At 41.6% G+C, this 23,725-nt stretch overlaps 1 protein-coding gene across 5 annotated transcripts in view; it reads right to left on the bottom strand.

The window, feature by feature from the left end:
- Positions 1-460: 460 nt before the first annotated feature.
- The window catches only part of atp11b (ATPase phospholipid transporting 11B), a 201,424-nt gene continuing 178,159 nt past the window's right edge, over positions 461-23,725 (bottom strand). The window contains exons 20-32 of one of the 5 annotated variants that reach the window (XR_003214624.1): positions 23,490-23,643; positions 23,249-23,351; positions 23,001-23,146; positions 22,036-22,095; positions 21,366-21,493; positions 20,843-20,981; positions 20,415-20,438; positions 19,306-19,371; positions 18,529-18,632; positions 16,579-16,744; positions 15,497-15,582; positions 9,225-9,388; positions 461-4,102 (exon numbers count right to left, since the gene is read on the bottom strand). Coding sequence is in view for 4 of the 5 variants with exons in the window: in XM_025899802.1 (XP_025755587.1) it covers positions 9,119-9,388; positions 16,579-16,744; positions 18,529-18,632; positions 19,306-19,371; positions 20,415-20,438; positions 20,843-20,981; positions 21,366-21,493; positions 22,036-22,095; positions 23,001-23,146; positions 23,249-23,351; positions 23,490-23,643 (1,360 nt within the window). In the remaining variant the exon portion in view is untranslated. Of the gene's footprint in view, positions 4,103-9,100; positions 9,389-12,222; positions 12,360-15,496; positions 15,583-16,578; positions 16,745-18,528; positions 18,633-19,305; positions 19,372-20,414; positions 20,439-20,842; positions 20,982-21,365; positions 21,494-22,035; positions 22,096-23,000; positions 23,147-23,248; positions 23,352-23,489; positions 23,644-23,725 lie in introns of those variants that run through there. The other 4 variants (XM_025899805.1, XM_025899802.1, XM_025899803.1 and 1 more) reach the window with 4 other exon arrangements.

Raw genomic sequence — 23,725 nt, 5'->3', positions numbered from 1 at the left:
ACAGCTTCAGGGCTCTAGTGGAGTCCGGGTTGGGGATGTTTTGAGAACAAAAGGGGGACCAACACAATAGTAGGCAGGTGATTGTAATGTTATACCTGAGCAGAGTAGAGTGTAGCTTACTAGGATGTGACATGAACACTAACTGAAAGGTTGCACTAAACTCTCTGGTTTTCTGCCTGAACATTCTCACACTGAGGTAATTTCTTTCTACGACTGCAGCACGTCACATTATTGATGAAAGCAATAAAAATGGACAGTATCCCAGCATGTTCATGGACGTTCATGTGGGTGGAGTCTGTGTTCATTCCTCTCAGCTATGTGCTGCACGTAGAGTCTTAATTGTGTCGTCCCTCCCTCATTAACTCCATGGAGCGTTATCAGTGGTAAGCTGCTCCACTTGCCTTTGGTGAGGGTCCAACTTCCCACAACTGCTTTTAAATGAGTGGAGGCCACAGACCTGTTTCTTAAAAATGTTTTTATTTCGTAAATAGAACAGCATCTTCAGCTATAAGACAGGTTTACAGACAGAAGGAGGACAGACAAACAGCATCAGAAAACAGAAGAAATTATGTAGTAATGCTCAGGTGCAGCACGATTTACTGATGAGGAGGAAACAAACATGAAGTCAACAAACTGAGCGCTGACATGCATCCCCGCATCTTTCTGATGGGCTCCGAGTGACAGGCTGCACGACACTGGCAGCTGACATTTCAATCTGAACTCCCTCTTTTTATGATTGGGGGTATTGTAACTTCATGCAAGTCTGCAAACTTTTATTTTGAAAGAGCATCTTGGCACTGAAGTCATCAGCCTCCAGCTCTGATCTTACTTTTCTACTTAAACAAATGGTTTGATCTTTAGTACCAATTTCCACTCGTGCTGAGGCCTCAGTGGACGGACACGACCAGTATTCCTGACAGCATTTGTTCTCATTTGGACGTGAAGATCACGGGGGCTCGAGGCGTGATGAAATATTAAGTCACCACTGAGTTATGTGACTGAGTAATCATCTGCTTCTACAAAACCCCTCCAGGCCTTGTATCTGAACTCAGATACAAGGCCTCCGGATGACGTCAGTGCTGCAGTGCTTTATAGGATCTGGTCCATGTTTTCACACAAGCTCTTTTCACGGCTGTTTGGAACCCGGGGCACAGAAAACAGCCGTGAAAAGATCACTTTGGTGCCACTTAGTAGTGGATTACATTAATTAAAAATATTTCCTAGGTGACGGCTGTGGAGGAGTGTGGAGAATAAATTTCGAGCTGTTATTACTTTTGTTTCAGTCTAACAGACGGTTATGTAATCAACTCTGCTACTTTGAAAAGGGAGGCTGTTTTGGAGCCACGTAACCACCACCTCCAACATGTGACAGCATTATTTTGGACACTATGGGTGTCCACATTGAGCACAAGGGGGCATCAGAACTGCACTGACACTGTAGGTGTTTTGGGCTTTGTGTCACTTGCCTTCGGTCAGGAAGGACTCGCGTTTCCTCCTCCTGCCATCTGCTCCAAAATATCATGCAGAAACTGCAGTGTGCAGTGCTGATGCCCCCAAACGCCGAGCTCAGTGGTCGCTCTGTTATCTGGGTCGATGTGGTGTCGGGAGGTGGGGTCAGTGATGACATCACCTGACCTTTTAGCAGACTCATATCGTGACAATGATGATTATTGCTTCACACGAGTGTATGGGTTGAACAAAAACGAATGTCGTAACGTCACCCACGCGGCTACCTCAGCTCGCTGTCATGTGGGCTGTTTCCCCAGCATTAAAGGACGTTTTCATGTCTATTTTAAAACAGTCATGTGCTAGTGTGTGCAGCAAACAATGTTTCAAGTTGTGATGTGCACTGGCTCTTACAAGATCTCACACAGAGGGAATGTTTTGACATGAGATCAACTGAATGCGTGTTACGGGAGAGGGTCGTGGAGCTGGAAAGACGTGGAGGGTCAGGGAAAAGATGCCGCTGTGCGAGCCTCCAAGTGTTTTTAAAGCCATCTCCTAGTTTTAAAAAAAGGAAACTAAAGTAAATCAGAATATTTTAGTCCCTTTTTAAAAGGTATTAAAGGGATGATGGTGGATCAAACATCCACATTGAGTTCAAAAAGCAGCCAGACAAAGGAGTCCCAGTAAAACACTGCGGAGGCATGGATATCCTGGCTTTAAGTGGTTCCTACGGTTCCCATAATGCAACTTGCTTGCATCTTGCTCTGCTGGCTACATCCTGGTCTTTCCAGCTCCACGCTCAGAGATCATGACTAAGACTTTCTGTTAAATCAAGATCAAGTTTAACACGACACGCGCGCGCACACACACGGTGGAATAACACAACTGTGTTCACAGAAACTTTGTAATCTATTGAATACTTCTATAAAACTGCATTAAGTTATAGTTTCCTTTATCCACTGTGAGCCCAGCGGTGCATCAAGGCAGATATTTTATTAGCAGATATGAGGTCAACTCGTCAACTGTGTAAAATGTGGAGCAACAGTGTGATAGTGATCTTAGTGAAACATCCTTTTTGGCCCTGTTAAGTATCTAATATCACACCAACATCCTGCTTGCAGATACGCTGATATGAGTAAAAGTGGTAGTGCCGGGTGGCCGCTGAGATCATTCAAATACGTACAAACAGCTATGATGGACTGTACCTCCTTCAACCAACAGAAAAAACAAAACACACACACCTCCAACAGCAGGTGGAGACAAACACACATGGGGGGGTAATAAAATAACAACGTAACAGCAAAAAATGTGATTCAAATGGTTTCAGATGTGAACGGTGACAATGATTTTTCCCAATGAAAAAAAAAAAAGAAACCCAGCAAAATAATTTTGATATGTGATTTGTGCAAATGCTCTGCTTTTCCTTTCCCCTCTGAACTTTAACACATTCTGCTGTCTTGGGTCGACGTGCATCAGCCACAGTTTGGAAAAGCATCTCACCGTTACAGCCTCACCGGAGAAAGCATAAATAAAATAATGGTGTCAAATCGGACGTATTTTTAGGCAGCTGACATTGATGATTCTGCCAGACCCTCGTGGGCTTTAATGCTGAGATGCTTCTGGTCACCGGGCTGGGTGACAAAAGGCATTTGAGGGGAACAAATTTAACAACAAGCTCCCACAAGCGTCCATCTGCAGTACCTCCAGTAATCTGACCTCTTCAAAAACGTATGGCTTTTTAAAACATCGGGCCTCTTTCACAGTGGTGCACTGGGAGGGGGGGCAAACAGGCCAGAACAGACGACAAAAGCAGCATGAACAACAACAAGTCTCCTTTAACAATATAAGCTTCTTTACAATCAGGCACAAAAAATAAACACTTTTCCTTTTAAACTCCAGTCGGAATCCGTTTTGGTCTTTGGTACCGCAGTAGAGATGAGGCTTCATGTTCTGGATGCTGCAGGGCTGTGGTGGGAGGTCTGAATGAAGAGTTTTTGTAGCAGTTTATGGAAGCAACAGGATGTTGAGCTACGTTTATGATCCTGGCTTGCTGTCGACTTGACAAATCCTCTGGATTTCATCGCTGCTTTGACTGATGCTCGCTTTGACACTCGCAGCAAAAAGCATACTCAGTCAGGAATCGCTGTTTTGACAATGAAAAGGCCCCAGAAGAGCTCACGTGACTAAAAACTGATTTTATTGAGGGTGTTTTCCAGTTTGAGGGACTTGTAGATCTGCTGCTAGCAGAAGCAGCAGGAATCCAGGCATTTTACAGCTCAGACACAGACCGGATCTTCGAGCGTAAACGTAGCTGCACGGATGGCTCGCACCACATGTTCCATTTCCTTCAGAGTTTTCACTCCCATCTGACGTTCCTCTCAGCATAGACTCAAACGAGTTCTTTGGATCCTTATCCCATTTGTAGCAGTGCTGCATCCTGCTGGGAATTAATAGAGTTTAAAATGAAATTGTTTCGAAAATGGTGGCTGAGGTTGCAGGGGGTGTGATTATGACTCATAATGGAGCAGTGGCTCTCCCCCTGGCCCCCTGTGCTACAGTCAGCGGCCCCGGGAGTCAGCAGTGGGTGGCCTCGATGGGCGACAGCGTCAGGATGCTGCGATCGTTGGAGTACAAGTTCTCTGTGTCGCTCCAAGACCTGAAAACAGGCAGCAGGGTGAGTGACGGTTAGGAGGCTGGCCTAAGTTTGTTTCTGTGTGTGGGTGTAAGAGTGGGGCTGAGCTATCACTAGCTTACACTGCTGTCCACAGGTTGGTGATTACAATCTACACAACCAGGCTGGAAGAAGCAGAGAAGAGTGAGTGAGTGATGAGTGAGGTGAGGTTAGTAATGGTGTGATGGTGTTAGTGAGTATCACAAGTCTCTCCTCAGTAACTCGCACTAATCTTTATCAGCATTGGCCCACAATTCAATATTCCTGATATTTGCACTCAGTGACTGAACCAAAGAACTATTTACCAAAGCTGTACGGTGGCCCCAGGAGGTGAAACACACTGCAAGAAAACACCAACAAAACACAATGGAAATAGAGAAAACGCTGCAAAAGCTCATCCCTTTGGCAAAAACAAACCCCCACACACCCTAACAAAGCAAAACAGAAGTGTTCTTGGGAGACGAACATGTATCTACAGCATCTATTTTCTCCCTCATAGGAATCCTCTGCTTCTTCTAAGCGTGTCTCGGTGCGTCGCATGTTTTGGTTTCTGTCAGTTCCACAGCTGTTCCGTCACATTACCGTCTCCCAAAAACACTTCTACTGTGTTTGAGATTTTTTTCCTACTTCCATTGTATTTTCTTCCACTTCGTTTGCATTTTGTGTGCTTTGCAGTGTTTTTCTAGTTGCTGGAGTTTCTGACCTGTTGGGGCCACTAAAAAGCTGGGACGTTTTCATGAATCTTTTTGTGGCCGTAGCTTTTTACACTATGAAGAGGCGGGGCTCATGAAAAACAAGGTGGTGTCGCCCATTACCTGTGCCATTTAGAGCGATATTTACTTTAGGATGTTTGTGGTGGGAGCAAACAGCCAATCAGGTACACCTCAGTGTTTGCACTTTTATTGGAGTATTTGCCAATCATCATATCGTGGCTCTCCCATCGAGCTTCCAGTGCTGGGAATTGGGGCGATCACTCACAAAGAATAACACCCATGTGGACACGTAGCATCAGTCAGTTTTAAAGATGGCACTATCCTGGCAAAGCCTGACATTCAACACTACAACTAGGGTTCTTTATACAGGTTCATACAGTAGATGTGCTTCTTCTAACAATTACCTCCGGACAGGTTTAGATATTTGAAAGCTGTTTTCTCCATCTGTTTTTTTCCCTTTGAGGAGCTGGGGAGAGACTTGAGCTACTCAACTCATGAGTAGAATCATAAAGAGAAATAAAATTAAGATGAACAAGCATCAGAAACATTCTTTCATCATTTATCAGCTTCAAAATAATCATCAGCATCTGATATCCTGCCTATTAAATATACAACAGCAGGGGTGGTTTGCTATTCTTTAGTACTGAACACAAACACATACAGTGCACAACGTTATATGAAATGACTGAGTTGCAGCCAATTCCCTATTATTAGCTTGGTGAGCTGAGACTCCTTTGGAAATATCTAACAAACAAATCTTTCATACAGTCTCATCCATTTGGTTTATGTGGGACCAGCAAAACATGAACACAGCAAACACTGTTTGAAACGCCTTTAAAAGTCACAACACACCAGCCTCCAATGTGCTGACTCACATCAAAGCTGAACCAGAGTTCACAATCAGAGCTTCCGCCTCAAAGCTCGAGCGAGGAGTAACAGAGAGACCACAGCTCAGCATCCACCGACTTCAAACAGCACCTCCAAGCCTGGCTACTACATCTAAACCTCACATGACGGAACGAGTGACGTCTGAAACGTGTGGACAGCTTTTACAAAAATCAACTGTTTTGCGTTGTCCAACTTCAGAGTTGCTGCATCTCTCACCTAATACCCCCCCCAAAAGATGTCAGTAGGTCTACTCAAAGTATATCTCTCAACCTTTAGTCTAACACAAACACGAAGACAAATGTTTTAATACCTGCTAAACAGAAGAAAAGAAACTACAGGGGCACCCAGGGACTTTAAATAGACTCATGACTCAAATGGTTTGACTGGGGGCGCTCTCACATGCTGTCACATGCTCAGCTGTCTACTCAGAGGCAGGGGGTGGAGGGGTTATAGTGAAGCATCTCAGTACTAAAAACCATCGTTGCTCCCTGGGTTACGATGAACTATGTTAACACCTAAAACTGTTTTTTTTTTTGGGGGGGGGGGGTTTATAAGACGGTGGCAGCATGAACCCAAGAAGAGGAAAAGAACAAGCAGATTTCTGACAACACGGCTCACAGGGGACGGTAACAGTACATGAATAACTAATCTGGAAGGTCGAACAACATTATGCAGATTTCAGACACGGAAGGACAAAGACGCACACAGTGAGGACAGAAAAAGTGTGTGTGTGTGTGTGTGTGTGTGTGTGTGTGTGTGTGTGTGTGTGTGTGTGTGTGTGTGTGTGTGTGTGTGTGTGTGTGTGTGTGTAGGCACAGATAGATACATACATGATTATATTGTTTACAAAATACCAAAGGCAACAGCAGCCCCCATGCAACAAGACACACTCTGGGCATTCATGTTTTTGTTCCTGTAATTTAAACCTGTAGGGACGATAACTCCACCCAACTGGAACACCATGGGATTTAAAACAAGCACGCCTTCAATCATGGCCTCTTCTCAGAAGCACAATAAGGCTTCAGGATCCGATAGAAAAAGATTGGAGGAAGTAGCAAGGAGAAAAAAAACCCTCAAAACTGAGACTGAGACTACACATCCCAGCAGCCCCTCTGGTGCCCTAAGCAGTCTTGTTCTGTTTAGGAAGTCTTTTTGTTATAAAACCTGCATTTTTCCCCTAAAACTTTCAGGAAAAAAATCCAAATCCACAAATCCAAAATCTTGGAGTTGTTTCTGCTTTGTCACTAAAATATTTAACCTTGGCCAGCAACAGGCCAAGTACAGCAGCCAACTGTAACTGGGCTTCCAATAAATATGAGATAAATGTGTCATGTATTATATAAGTAGTACATATGCTTGCTATATGTCCCTTCCAGTCAATAAGCATAGAATATAGGAATGGGTGGATATATTCCATTTCCTCTATGGCAGTATCCTAGCATTAAGGCCAAATATTAGCTGGGTTTCACCACCTGTTTAGGCGTTCTTTGCAGTTTCCTGCTTTTTACCATCACACCTGAAAGGTGAAGAAGAGCGAGAAGAGGAACGCCTAGGGGAGGGAGGAAAATAAACTTGCAGAATCAGCTACGAGTTTGTTACTCCACTTTGTTTTTTGTATTTACAGTATGAAGCACAGCTAGGCAAAGCATTTTCTAGATGTTCATTATTTATTCTTTGGCGAGAACAAACTGGCAGCCATGTCCTTACTTGGAAGAATACGACTGATTGGTTTGTGCCAAGGTCAGAAAACAAAAATCAATCATTCCCACAGGAAGAAATTCATCTAAATTGAATCATGCATTTAGTGGCAATTTCTCCCTGAAGCAAAGGGGCTTCAGCAAAATGACCCTGACATCAGACCTGATAAAACATTTCATGGTAGATAAACCCCCCCCCCCGGACAGCTGAGGGAATAATGAAGGGTATAAATATTAAAGCACGGGACCCAATTTATCATCTCACCAGCTGAATCAAAGTCTAACGTGATCATCTGATGCCAAACCAGAGGTTACTGATTGAAAGATGTAACTGCAGCCAGGAACAATGTCTCTACTATGACAATGCTCAAAAAGATTAAAACCAACTTCTTCAGATAAGACGCTGTCATTTATTAGTCCCCAGGCGGGCTACGGGGAGACCCCTGAATCCCTTATTTGCCCTGCATGCTGTCATGACCTTTACACACACACACAGTTATAAACAAACACATGCTCACACCATCTAACTCAGTGCGATCAATACTGAGGGTCCCAAGCTGTTTAAACAAGTAATGACTGCTCAGCAGAGAGGGCTGATCAGTCGATAAATTGATGACCCCACAGAGTCGCAGAGGTTCGGGTGAAAAGACACAAAAGTGAAACTGCAGATTGGGCAGACCGATAAACTGAAGTTGTTAAAGCTGCAACCCCACCCACCCTAAAAAAACAAAAACAAATAAACTGTTTGTTTCATCATCCTTTTGTCACAAAGTGCTCATTTTTTGCAGTAAACTGGAATATTTCATTTTCAGTCTGCAGCAAAGACCTCGCATTGCAGTTACTGTTCAATCTCATTGCTTCGGCTTCCCACTTAAATGTTTTTGACAGCTCATCAGTCACAGAAATGTGTAAATCCACATTATTATTTGGAAAAGTTAACCATTGTCTGGTCTCATTTCATGTGGAGTAGCTTTCCAATGAAAAATAGGGCCTATTAGTGAATACAAAGCTAACAAACCGACTTTAATGCAGTGCTTGGGTTATCTGTTAAAGTGCATTGCAAAATTCCTTGATACCTTGGTTATTCCTTGGTTATTAATCAGACACACTTCCATGTGATTTTCGGAGAATATTTCAGAAAGGGTGACAGACAAGACAAACAGATCATAGCATGTTGTTAGGACACAGACACATGGGTTAACATACAGACAGACAAACCCTTAAGTGTGGGTTACACAAGACAGACCCGCTGGACACCGGTATATCGCGGGCACAGAGCGCTGAAAAGACCCTAATAAATAATACTGTAACCCAGATTCTCCCTGTTAGACTGCCAAACATTCACACCTGCATGCTTTGTAAGACAGCACAGCCATCAGAATCGCCCTGTGGTTTTGGTTCTACGGAGTACTGATGCATTTCTGTGGATATGACGATAAGCACACCTTTCTGTCTGGTTAATCAGAATGTTCAGACTCCAGACGCCCAACGCGGACTTTGATGGAAATGAGAAACTCATAGTAGTGCAGTCCATGATGGCTTGATCCACATATGTTCAGCCTCTAACTCCTTCTTTTGGCTGCTGTCCCAAAGTCCTGCTAGCCTAAAACCAGCCTCTAGGAACACCTGGAGCCCAGCTTCCCCACCACTAAGTTCAAAGTACTATAAATCTGAACAAGACTTACAGTTGACCTGCAGTCACATTATGGGCTACAACAGTCGGGACTGTAGCCCAGATTTCTGACACCAAGAGGTGCCGAGGGTTCGCCATTCAAAATCACGCTTTCTCGATGTCGTAGTCTTCCCCACCTGTTGTTGCGGCTGGATGTGTGGCAATTGTTGGCGCTGGCCTTGCAGTGTCCAGTCATTTGCTCCAGGAGGCGGGCCAGGCGGGTACAGCCGCTCTCCCCATGTTGGTAGCAGCACAGGGATTCCATGCAGCTGAGGTTCTGCGCCTGGGAGGCTGGTATAGACTGGAGGCAAAAGTAGAAAAAGCGCAGAAACAGAGGGAGAGAAAGTGAATAAAACAAAAATGAAAAGGTGGCACAGAATGAAATCACAGAAAATTAAGGAGAGAAAACAAGATTTGAGTGGAGAAAGAAGAAAACAAAGAAAAATTAAAACCAAAACAATTCAGGATGACTGGTATGAAAAGAGTGACTGGAGGATGATGTTTTGCATGCTGTCACAGCAACAGTGATGTACAAGGGAAAACATTCAAAACATGCTACATCAGGGATTGAAATGTGGTAAATAAATACTTAAAAACAAAACAAAATCTTGTGAGAAAAAACATCTTTTTGTAGTTAAACTTAAAAATGATCTGCTGTATAATTTTTGGGCAACATTAAACCACATCAAGTGTCTTCGGCCTTGTCCTGAAATCAAATATCAATTGCTAAATACATTAAGTTTCTGCAGTGGTTCTATTCTCGGTGCCCGATAGTAGCTGGGCATTACACAAGATAGGCTGTGTAGCATCTGCAGCAAATGAAGACCACCTAAAGCTATTCTTTTCCTCCTTGTGCACCTCAGCAGAGGATTTTTCTTCACAGAGCAGAAGCTGTGGCATTAGACTACGACTACAAAATGAACCTTCAAGGAAAGATGAGCTGACTTTTTGTTGCAGAGCCTCGAAAACTCAACTCAGGTCTTTCTGCTAGGCTGTCACATCTGTGATGGATCATTTAGCATCAACATAAACATTTAGCATAAACTAACCATAAGCCAAGCTCATTTTTCTCTACTCTGTTATCCTCAGGCTGGCTCTTTACTCTTTTCACAGGACTACATGTTTTGGGATTATTTCAAAAAAAAAAATAAAAAAATAAAAAAACATTTTTTATATTAGATTTCTTAGTGAGCCAGTGGTGCACTAGCAGATAAAGCTGAATGAAATTTGAAACCCGTCTGCTGACCCAAGGAAGCACCTGACAGTAGGTGATGCAGTAGAGACAATGAGGAAAAAGTGAGAGTGGTGTAGAGTTACACTTATTCAGCTGGCATTGTGTTCCCTACTACTACCTCTCAAGAGTAGGTCCCATTTATTACTGTGTATTACATGAACATAATTCATAAATCTACTATGCTAGTAGTATAGAGGAAAAAGGTTTTGATTGTTTTGAAGGTCCAGTAAGACACAGGTACAGTTCGAGACTGTGTCATAGTACAGAATCAGAAAGTTGAGATATTACCAAAGTCTGCTTTTGTACAAAACGGTTTCTAAACTCGATCATTTCACGATGTCCCCTCTAATGTAGTAATGCTGACAGTCATTTGTGTCTGCGTAAGTGACCCGTGGATTCCAGTGTGCTCTCGCTTAGGGATGTTGTGCTTTTCTGCAGCGGAAACTGGAGACATGTTAGGCATGAATCCAAACTTCTGCTTCCTCGCTGGCGACAGCAAAACAAAGACAGGTCACGGTGAATATGAATTACTCTGACACTGTCAGGTGCGCCAAGGTTATACTATAAATGTCTGGTTTTTAGACTCAGGTTCTATGGTACTGCTTTTTCTCCATTAAAAAAAAAATTAAAAATGAAAAGCTGGGGCTGTTGAAAACAGGAAAAGCAGCACAACTACAGCTGTAGCTATGAACATTATGCACCTTATTCTTCTGATTATCTGTTGGAGAAATATCCTTTAAGTAGACAGCACCATACGAGTCTGTCTTTAGATTAAATCTAACAATAATGTTTTTGCTTACTCAAACAAATAATCCCCTGCATCAACCTGTGGAGAACCAATGAGTCATCACAGAGCCTGTAAATACGAAGAGCCCAATTCAGCACTGCAGTGTTTTCAACCAACTCTTGGGTTTTATTATTTATTTTTTACCCCCCCCCCCCCCCCCCCAAAAAATGAGGTAATGACATAATTCAGAGATGAAAACATGACCAAACTGTAAGATTAATAATTCTCGTGTAAACCTTTTGAAAAATGAATGCTAGAGCTGAAGGCTTTGCCATTGAAATAGCCAAGGCCTCAGTGACAGCTGCATGGTTGACGTCATCCTCTGGCTGACTTACCACAATATTAATTACAGCTTTCAACTAAGTTCTTGCTTTCTGTCCTGTTACTGAGCACAGCATTTTGCTGCTTTAGAAGAAAAACAAGAAAGTGCACGTCGATCTGCGTGATGGAATAATCTTGGTTTCTAGCACTCGCAAAAATAACTCCCAGAAACAAAAACTGTTAAATTATGGAACTAATGGGGGAAAAAGATATTTAAAGTCATAATTTAAAAGGAATTAAAGGTGATGTAAAATCCTTACAAGCAAGCAAAGACATATCACTGCATATGAGATGAAAACATGGCAAAGACAACAAAGTCAGCATGCCAACAGCATTCTCTCTGTGTCTAAACTCTGAACCCATACCTGATCAGAAACCAGTGAGGGGTGAATTGAGACCGGGTAGGGAAAAGGATGAGTAAAAAAATCATGGTTTGGTAAGGGGAGGACAGGGTCAGTCACATCTGGGCAGGGAAGGACGGTGTTATTCACTGACAGGTAAGGGAAGGATGAAGTTAATCGTGACTGGCTGGGAAAGCATGGGGTCACTCATATACAACGTAAGACAGACACAAAGACAAACAGGAATCTTATTTGAGTAACGAGTTAAAGGGCAGTGTGGGAGCAGCTGTGACAAACAGTTATGGGATAATGATCAGGGGCTGCAGGTTGTGCAACTGAGTGCAGCTATGAAAGGGTGCACAGGGTTGGTTGGTCCTCGGGTGAAGACGATGCCCAGGCAGTGATTGTACAAGGAGGGGGCAGATGGAAGTGAAGTACATGTACGGTACTACCTAAGGGAGCATGAGTCTGGGCCGGGGGCAGCAGGGGGAGGATAAGCAGCTAGCAGGTGCCAATTGTCCTCCCCTGGGCTCCGCTGGGCTTTAACAGGGTCATATTCTGGGCCGACTGAACCCTCACCCTCTTCCATCTGAAGGACACAAGATGCTTACAGTGAGCCCCACTAGCTAGTTATACAGTCAACCTTGCAGACGGTTGGCTGAACATTAAAAAAGCAAACAAAGTGCACTGCAAAACACATCCTTCTTAGCAGTTTCATCTCATGTTCAATCTTTAGGTGTTTATTGAAACAAGAAAACTACTTTCTATAATTATGCAATTTTTCTAAATGTATCAAATATTTGTTCTTATTTAGATTTTTCTGATTTACATGCAGATCAGCTTTTGTCTCGTACAGTTGGAAAACAATTACAGGTACAGTGGATATGTTTTCCAGTGGTGCTTATTTATTAAGTGGAGGATTCATTAGTCAGCAAGCAAGCGATCAGTCGGTCAAGAGCCAGTCCAGGCTGCACTGTAGGGGGCCAGTTAATTGGGGGAATTTCTGACCTTCACTCTACAGTGTACTCGAATACATTCCTATATACAGAGAGGCCAAATAAATGCTGCTCCTTCTTAAAGTCCTTCACAAGTGACCTTCTCAACAAAGCAGAAGAGCTGACAAGTCCAGCTGCTTCCTGCTTTTTGCTCAAATTCCCCTGCTGCACATTTAAATCACAATTTAATTAGGACTGCGAGATAATCAGAAATCACTACTTGAGAATAAGTGAAATAAGTGTTTTAGAAAATGTAAAAGGTTTTGATGAGGGCACTAGCGGAGGGCTTCATTTCCTACAAAAGTTAAAGACAACTAAACACAGTGGCTAGACGGCCAGTGGGCTCAAAACCGGCCATGAAACTAGGCAACAAATGAGCAGAAAGAAGCTTCATGCATATGACAAACGTCTTGAGGGAAACAGAGATAGAAGCACATCTATTAGAATCCAAAGCAATTAACCTGCTGCTGAATCTATCAGAGCTGCAGAGTAGGCAAACAACAGTAAACCCTAGAGAGTCCTCTGGGTTCTTTTACGATTATGTCTATCTAATCTAATTAAGAAAAAAAAAGGAAACTGAAGAGTACCGGAATTATCTCAGCAGAGCTGAACATACTGCATTATGCAGCACATTAACATGAATATACCACTAAGATTTTGAATGCAGAAATTCAACAAATCACTCAAACTGAGTGAATCTGTTTGGCATAATGTGCTCTGTACCCTCACCTGTGCTCTCCAAATCAATAGCTGGTTTCTGCTCATTTAGTTTCTGAGATGAGACCAGCTTTATCTACATACAAGCAGCCTGAAACACATTCAGATGGTAGTTTATTAGGTACGCCTAGCTAAAACTTGTCGCAAGAGAGGCAATAACCACTGCTGTCATGGTTGGCACATTTAGTTGCTGTTGCAACAGTTTCAGAAAACGGATTCAACTTTACTGTAACTTACAGGCTGTTTGTCAGTGAGGACAAAAAGCCCCACTGCCCCACTAACTACAGCCTGCAGATTCAGTTTACTTTGATAGTGTATAATCCAGCAACTAAGTGTGCTATAAACTAGCATGAACAGTAAATCCAGCCCACTGTTTTTATAAGTGACATTTCATCCCACCCACCTTGGAACCATACAAATTAGCATGCTATAAAACATGCAGGAAGCAATAAAAAATTCAATGATCCTCGCTCATAACAAAAGTAATAATAGCAAAACTAAATATGACCTCTGTATCAACCAAAGATTTGCTCACCTTGGGCAGTTAAAAAGAATTAAAAACTTCCCATTTGCTCATGTTCACTCATTAAGAGAGAACCGCCCTAAATTTGGCTTTTTGGCCTTTGTGTTATCAAAGAGAGATATTGCTATTGCTATCATTTTCCTTACAGGTTTTTATCCTGACATCAACTATGAAAGAGCAAGATCTTCAATTCAATCAATCAAAAATATGTGAGACAACACAGGGTTTCATTCATAGCAACATGCTGCTGTACAAAACGGTCCAAACCAGTTCAAGAGTCTGTCATGCAGCTGTGGGAGTGGCAGTCTTGCCCTGAGGATCTGCCTAAAACCATGCAGGTGGATAACGCTGAGCTAAGGAGGGCGTTTCAGTGTCTTAGATCAAGTTGTTTGAGTTGGGCATACATCAAGATAGGTGACCATGCCATATAGATAAAAGTAGTGGATTTATGGGCTGGACCATGCATCTGATTCATGTGTCACTTTAACATGTCAATGGCATTCCAGATTGTGCTCATGTGACAAGACCACTTGCTGATGGTCAAGAGGTGGGTTTGACCAGCTGCAGTGATAGAGAATGACGATCAGAGCCGTCTCTCCAACACATTTCCCCTTATGTCATGAGCGCTGAGGGAAAGAGTCAAGAGTCTATGAGCCCTCACAGGTGATTCGGCATTCATTCATTCTCTCCCCCATTCATTTATCCATTTGTTCATGCAGCGGGTGGTGGGGTAATGACAGCGGCATGCTGTGACAGGCAGGAGTGGAAAGCGGTCTCAGAACACATTCTCTACATCAGTCTCTCACTGAAAATGCAACACATGCAGAGGCTGAAGTGCTTGAACCCAATTCTTCTACATGATCTCCAACCATACATTTATATATTCTCTACATCCCAGTCACAGAGAATGCTGATTGGCTTGTCCAGGGCATGCAGTTACAGGCATGAAACAAAGGCTCCTACTCTAAAACTGACAGTACACAACGCTGCAGTTGTGGTACTGCCAGTGTTAGAAAAATGACCAAATAAAGTTGCGACCTGGGAAAAAGAACATCTGAGTTTTGTGTGAATGATCTTACACAGGAGTGCTTATTCTATAAAGCAATACTTCTACTTTCTACCGACTTTTTGCAGTGTGCTGTGTACAGGATTTTAACTACTACATCTGTGTATTTTTGGCCAAACAGAATTAATATGAAGAGAGGTGCACAGCATGCTTGGATGTCACTGTCAGACCACGCCACATAATCAAAGAACAGCTCCCTAAAAAGTGTAAGAATTGATACGTTTTCAATTACAAAAGCAGGCCAGCAACTCAGTGTTAATAGCTCACAAATCATAGAAATATAGATTTATAAATACAGATGGATCACAATGCAAGTACACACACAGTACAAGAATATTGCATTTGAATAAGGCACTCCTTTTAATATTTTGAATTTTGTTTTGGGTGTATTTTAAGTCCACGGCTGAGTCACTCCATTCCTCTACCTAATTTTGCCCAGCTGGCTCTTGGCTCTGGACAAAGGCTGCAGAGCGATGAAGTCATCACCTATCGCCACACGGTTGGAATACATCTACACCAGGAGAGTGCAGACAGAGGATAGGATGAAGACACACAGAGAGGTTAAAAATCAAAGTCTCTCTCTCACACACACACACACACCATTACAAACCCACTCGCAGAATTGCACACACAGACAAAACAGGACAAAGGTTAGAGCAGAAAATACAAACCCCATGTAGGACTGGACAAATTTCAAAGTAGAAGGGTCTAAAGTAAAACATAAGCAATCTCCAGCTGGACAAATCAATACAGCAACAGTGTGGGTCCTCTGAAAGGTGACCATGCACAGCGTGGAGCTGGTCTGTGTGTTTGTGATCAAAGGAGACTCATGCAATGTGTGTATAAACACCAAGTCCTTCTTGTGCTGCCAAGCTGGTTACTTGTGACCACATAGGCTCATTTAAACAACATGATGGGCAGAACCTTTTCCCCTCCCTGCCTCTGTCACATTTCAACTTTTAGTTTATTTCTTCCCTCCAGGCTCTTTTCAAATAGCAGGAAATATAATTTCCCTTTTTTCTGACACAAGTAGGAATATGTATTAAATCTAACGCTTGACACACACGTTTAACTACTGGAAAGCATTCGGCCCTTTTGCCATTTTGTTCATTCTGAGCCTGCAGACCTTACAGGAAACCCCAAACCCACAGAAACAGCTTTTCAGAATTGTTTACATAGATCTGGTAATAAACTAACAACATCTGATTTATTCTCAAAGTCTGTTAACTGCTTAAGAATATTGTCATCTTTCATTGGCTTTCACCCTTTTTCAAATGATTGCAATGCAAGTGAAAACAGAGAAGTGGGTGAAGTCTTCTCAGTAACTACAGTAGAGTCCAAACAGCAAGTAGAACAAAAGAGCACTTAGGCAGCTGCTGTGACACAGAGAAACTACAGAGTTAGGCCAGCACTGGCTCACAGGCAACAACCTATAAATGTCTTACCATCACACATTCATACTTTCCACTTTTTATAATACTGCTCCTGCACCTCCTCCCCTCATTACCTGACTCGTCTGTGTGCTGGTGGGCTGCAGGTGTCTGTACAAGACCTTCTTCAACACATCAGGAAAGAGGCAAGTTATGACGATGATGATAATGGCGAACCAGGCTGAACCGCTGGACAGCAGCTGCACAAAGACGAAGTACATGTCCTGGGTGTGCAGGAATGGCCTGAGGGGGCAAGGGGAGAGGAAACAATGTCTATTTTATGCTTAGAAAACATCTACAAGCCAGTTTGTCCAAAAGCAACAGTAACATTTGATTAGTCTTAAAAAAAATAAATAAATAAAAGGAACCAGACAAAACAAAACAGCAACAGAGGTGGGCAGCCAGCCTCGACTCACTCTGCCCCGTTCACCATAAATTCAGGTTTTACTGGCAGTTGGAAGTCATGCTCTTACAGTAATTTTATTATTTCCTGACACCAGAGTTTAATGACTGGTGCAGATGTCAGACTACAAATATCCATTATGGTCCAATATTATCAGCATGGCTCCTGCAAGTCTGTGAGTTCACTGGCCTGTGTAACGTGGTCAAGACTGATCTGTTCAACTCAGCAGACTACCAGCAAAAAAAAACAAACAAAAACAGTCCTCTGAGGTATAGTTTGACATCAGGGCTGGGCAATAAAACAGTAAAATAGTTAATGTGAAGTAATTTTTCCCTCAACAGAAATATGAGACATGCTCAATATAAAGCCGACAGAACTCACTACATCCACGTTTTGACAGACAACACGAGAGGCCAATGACAGTGAGAATAGCACCCTGTCGAACCAATCATGGAGACGGACATGGTTGGAACACTGACATCAGAGTAGGAGGAGCCGCTGGCAGCTGCACATGTGCTAATGTTTGTGCTACTGCAGCGTAAGGGTTGTAACGAAAACTCGAGAGAGAGCGTTACTGAACATGACAGCCATAAAAGGACGAGCTTATTATTTAAAAGAAGAGTCTGAGGACTTTGGTAAAGACTGTTAAAATGCAGAGCAGCATACATTGCAAAATGAGTCGAAAGCACATTTCCACATAAATGCCACGTAAGCATCTGAAGCAGGGACATCCTTACACCATGCATAGCTAACTGTTTACCTGTACAACGCAATACTTTACTGTAAGCTGCATGATGCTAGTAAGCATAGTTGAAAATGTCCGATTGAAGCTGCTGGTTCAACTAGTTGTAAATATTTGTCCCAGCTACACAAGAGTGTAGCGACAGCTGCACAGCTCTGTCATACTTCACTACCAGATCAGATTTGTGGTCAAATTCAGCACATTTCACTGAGCCAGTCCTGTACTTCTTGTGCTTTCAAAACCGTTTTTATTTATATTTTATTTATTTTAGAGAAACTTGACAGTTAGGCCTGTAACAGACTGGCGACCTGTGCGTGGTGAACCCCGTCTCTTGCCCTATGGCAGCTGGGATAGCTCCCAGTCCCGCCCCCGCAACCCTGAATTGGGTCAGTGAAAGGATGGATGGATGGATGGATTGTTGTCTTGAAGCATTAGCACACCACAATTGAGTGAATATATCACTTTAGTTTATGTTCTCCTTTGTTTATATTTGAAAGACTCCTGAATTTTTACTGATGATATATACAGAAAGTTTTTAGTATTTTTGGTGTTGTTCCCCCCCCAAAACTGTTTGAATCTATATAAATCTTTTTATTGGTCAGAATTAATATTTTCGATGACTATATACACGCAGATTTACAGATTTGTATATTGTTCTATTTTTCTGTATATTGTACATTTGTCATGCTCAGCTTCTAACAGAAAATAATATTTAAATGTTTAACATACATGAGGGAAAAAAAACCTGAAAAAAAAGTGGTAAGACTTTTTTTGGTTCATGTTGCCCAGACCTATTTGACATAAACTTACAGCACACAGGAAGTAACTGAGTTTAAAACCATCACTATCCAGAAGCAAAAAGAACGAAGAAGGTGTTCTTACCAGATGATGCCTCCATAGAAGAGAGAGAAGATGAAATAGAAGGCAATTGAGCCCCATGTCACAAAATGGTTCATCCACGTCCAAAAATGAGTCTCTAATGCAAGCTGACGTTACACACATACAGGAGGGGGAGGAAAAGAAAGATGGGTGTAAAACATGGATCCAGGGACAGGCAGTGCATCAATAAACTACAGCAATCTTCCTCCGTGCTATAAAGAGAGACCTTGAGGTGACAACTGATAAATTATCTTCTCCAATTAATGGCCACTGACATCATCCTCATCACAACATCTTTCAACATATTTCATTACCGGGCCTTTGACAATACAAATGTCTCCTTTTGAAACTGCATGTGTTTCTCAGCTTTCTGCTATGCAAACAGCAGCCATCATCCTGAGAGGGCATTACGCGAGAAAAGACTCAAACACTCAAAAATAAATTGCTGATGTGCTTCAGTGTCAGCTTGTTAACTTATTATAAATTCCTACATGTAAGCAAAACTCCAGCTAAGCTGAAGATGTGTCACTGGATACTTCTTTCCCAGTCCTTGTTTACACTCACTGAATAACTTGGCTTCCTGCTGTTTTGTTCTCAGCAGGTAGCATACATACAAATCTGACTGGGACAGTGCCTGCTATAATATGAACCCACCACTCATTACTCTGAAAGCTTCAAATGTAACCATGAGTGCTGTAAACATTACAAAATGTTCCAAACACAACTGCTTCTTTAGAAGGAGTACAGTGGTTTGTTGATAGGGTATAATATATGATTTACCTTTAACGTGACAGTGATGACCATGACAGTAAAGACCAGTGTTCCAAATGTCCAGTTCCCAAACATCTACAAAAACAGACACACAGTACTTCAGTTAATAATAATAAATGGCATTACAATGTAGTTTGGCACTTCCTGAAAATGATTTCATGAGGAGAGGGAAACAGAAGCTTTGCATAAATGTACAGACCGTGTTTGTAATAGTATATTTGATCAAATTGTTCGCATCTGTATAAGGGACGTTGTTACCCTACTGCTCTTGTTCCCTTGGATCACTGACAAGCTTTAGTCTACACATGTGGTGCAAAGAGAGACAAGTTCACTATGACTGTAGCCTTGGTTAACAAGTTGTTTTGGCATCACGGTGCCCAAAATAAGGCCTCGGCCTCCAACTGTGTGAGTACTATCAGCAGCTCCACTGTTCTACTTATAGGTTGAGAGCTGTGGGAGACATTGTTTTGTTGCCAGCCAATTCGGGACGCTGCTGGAGTCTGAACATTGAGGGCTAATAGTGACACACAGGGGAGTAAACACTATTTCTGGACCTGTGACAGGCATACAGTTCAAGTTTGTGCTCGTTACTTTCAGAATTATGATTTAAACTAAAATCTTTTACAAACTCTGCCCCCTAACTGATATCTACTCTTGAAAGCCTACTAGGAGTAACCCTTGAAAGTCTTTTCTGAGCAGAGATTTCTGTCAAATTTTCAGGCCTACTTATAGAAAAATCTGACTGGATGTTAGTGACAATGGTCTCTGCCTATGCAGCTACGCTTTGAAAAAGGCAGAAATTCTATTCTATTCTACTGGTCATCAAACTCAAAATAAAATATATTTTAAAATTTTGTATATACTCAAAAATCGCCATTAAGGGTAAAGGAGAGGTAGGAAATTATTAAAAACCAAGCCATGTAACTCTACTATGAGTTGATTCAGCATATTTCAAGACACCACTAATGTAAATGCTACAGAATAGCTATTTAATGCTCTCGAATACCATCATTACTAATAATTTAATATTTCATTAAAAAAAAAAAAAAAATCTTTCTGGGAGTTCTCTCATTAACTCCCTAAGAACACATGCATTCATCTGTAGAGCAGACTCTTACCAGCTGCCTGTTAGCTCGCAAGATCTGAAGACATGCACAGCATGAAGGCAAAAGGGAAAAGGCGTAATCAACAAAGGACAGAAGAAAAAGACAACCAAGAGAGTGCAGTAAAAGTGAGTGCTTTCGGAAATACCAAACTTCAGAAAGAAAGAAAGAAAGATGATGAGATATGCAGCAGGACAGAAAAGGGAAGATTTGTTATGCTGTTAAACAAAAAGAACAACAAAGAGACAGATAAGAAAAGTGCAAGATGAAGGGAAGACGTGAGTGCAAAAATACCAGCGGGTAAACAGTCCCATTAATGTCCGCAACACAACAAGATGCAATCACAAACGGTTACTCTATAGTATCTGTTTGCTACTTTTCCCTTTTTTGCTCTGAACTAACATTTGACTGATATCAGCATCATAAAACATGAAAACACATACCTGTCCATTGCCCATAAGTGTGGTGTCCTCTCCCATTAGTATGTAGGATCCAAAGAAGAAGACAAAGGCGTGACAGAAACCCAAAACAGTCCAGTACAAGAAGGTCCGGAAAGAGAGCAGAGAGTTCTTGCTAATATCCCTGTAGAAAATAAATAAATAAATAAAAAGGTTTTTTAAAAAAAAATATATATATATATATATATATATATATATATATATATATATATATATATATATATATATATATATATAATCCTTAAGAGCGTTCATTGGATCAGAGCAAAGTTGCTCGTTTCACTGTGATGAATGAATAAATACGTTGCAATTTAGCGATTCTGAAAAATAAAATGATTTACGTAACAAGCAGCATCTAGATGCTAACAGCCAATTTAAAAACATTACATAAAATTCGAATTAACACACACAAATAAAGAAACAGTGGGCCAACTGTGTACATAGATGATGACATAACAGAAAACAAAATACAAAGTAGTGTTCACCTAGAGATGACATATAAGCTCACCTGTACAGGCCAGGTTTGTTCTGCAATACATGCGGATGGACCAGCTGTTCAAACAGACTGTACACAAGGATTGGCAGCGAGGTGAAGCAGATGTTGTACAGTGTCAGATAAACACTGTCGTACAGAGTCTAGGTTGGACAGAGACAGCATTTCACTCATCAATGACCCATTAACAAGAACTGATATCCACAACTTGTTCAACAGACCTTAAAGATATCAGGGAGAGAGGCTGAGCAGAGTTGGAGCAAAGCGGAAAAACAAATGAGTAGGAACACACACACACACACACACACACACACACACACACACACACACAGAGTACTAGAAGATGAGGCAAGAGGATTATAATATGGCCTCCCAATAAAAACTATAGTCTTACATGGTTAATAATATTTTGGGACTAGCTTCCAAAACCATGTTACATAAATATTTGAAAAGACAGAAATTCAATAGACTTCTGTTTCTTAATTTTAAAGCCTATAAATAATAAGATCCATTTTAGTTTTTATTTAACACAGATTCACTACAAGAGACATTTACAAAGAACGAATCTATAAAAATGCACTCAATCTGATACTTAATAAAATACGCTGGTAAAGCAGAGCACAAAACTAGGAACAAAACAACACTGACATTAAAAAGACAAAGATACAGAGAGTGTGAGACTTACTTGTTGTGAAAACAAACAGAAGAACTGGTATAAAAACTGCGGCGTGATAAAACACACATTCTAGAAAAGACAGAGTGAAGGAAAGAAACATTAAAAATATTGCAGTGAGAGGAGACACGACTGAACACGCTCTTAGTTATGCTACAGTCACACTCGGGGAAACAGTGGTCGAAGGCCACGGTACAAATTATTGTGACTGTGTGCAGTGAACTTGTAGTCCCGTTGCCTTTGAAATGGTGTCTTTGAAGACCAAGGAACCAAGTCAGCGAGTAATTGCATCAAGACAATGATAAAATGACAATAAAAGAGTCAGTCTGCTATCTGAATGGGGTTAAGTTGGCAATTATGTGCAATTATACAGCAAATAACTGGGATAAATCAGCAAAAGTTGCAAATATGTTACTATCTATATACACAGAATTCACATTTAGAGAACAACCAGATCCTGAACAGAAATGTAGAAATTCTCCACAGATAAGTGATTTATTATTTGAAAATGTAAAAACAAGCCCTGTGCAAACTTGTTTTAGATAGGAAAATAACTAGAATACAACCATTTGGCAACCAATTAGGCAGAGTCTTCTTTTGCAAAGAGATGCATCACAGACCAGCTGCACTCAGACTGAGACTGACTGCAATTTGTGAGCATTTATAAATTAGGCAGCAATATTTTGCAAACCTACACCAATCTGAGAGTGATTGCAGCCAGGTGGAGTCAGCGCACCATTGTTTGGAGCTAGGTTGACTCTCACCAGGCAACCTGTGCAATTCCTTTTTGACTAAAAGGAGTTACTGCAAATACAGGCAATTTGTTGCTAAATTAAAAAAAACAAAACAACAACAACAACAACAACAAAAAAACACACACCTGATTTTTCCTAGTCACAGGGAATGTGTCTTGTATTTTTATTCTAGTGTGACTGAACCATTACAGCGGAAGTAGAAAGTCTCTTTCTAGATCTTACCTTGTAGAAAAAGTACTGTACAAGAGTAGCTATTCGAATGTAGTAGAAGTGCCCGTGGACCAGCAGGAGTTTGGCCAGGAACTTGAACCTGGCAATTGCATAGTCGCTGTTTCTCACGGCCTGACGACCCTCCTTCCCCATGATACCTGGAGATACAGACACAGACATACTGGAGATCACACTGCAGAACACTAATACCATGTGGTGTGAGACAATACAGTCTGTATGTACGTGAGCTGGGTGTTTACCTATGCCCACATGGGCTTCCTGTATCATACTGACATCATTGGCTCCATCCCCAATAGCTAAGGTGATGGGTTTTTCTGGAGAGGTCTTTAAAAGACGCACAACCTAGACATAAAGTAACAATGGCATCACAGGTGAGCTTCAGAAAATTTGCAGAGACAAAAAACAAACAAACATAAAAAACAAAACTAAAGAACCCCACCCACCCACAAACAATTAAAAATGCTTACAAGACAACAATACCTTAGCTTTCTGCAGTGGGGCCATCCGACAGCACAGCACAGCTGAACAGTTTTTACACACTTCCATAAAGAGCTTCTCGTGTTCCCTCAATGCTAAAGACAGACTAGCTCCATCTACAACCAATGCATGCTGTATGACATGGTCGTCCCTTAACCTGCGAACAGACGGAGAGAAAAAGTCCAAAAAGAACACAATATGAGGTCAGGGGATTTAAAATATACATACACACACACACA

The sequence above is a fragment of the Oreochromis niloticus genome, linkage group LG17 (assembly GCF_001858045.2).
Source record: "Oreochromis niloticus isolate F11D_XX linkage group LG17, O_niloticus_UMD_NMBU, whole genome shotgun sequence".
In the NCBI taxonomy this organism is placed as follows: Eukaryota; Metazoa; Chordata; class Actinopteri; order Cichliformes; family Cichlidae; genus Oreochromis; species Oreochromis niloticus.
The sequence above is the reverse complement of the archived record's forward strand: the minus strand, read 5'-3'. Positions and strand labels throughout refer to the sequence as shown.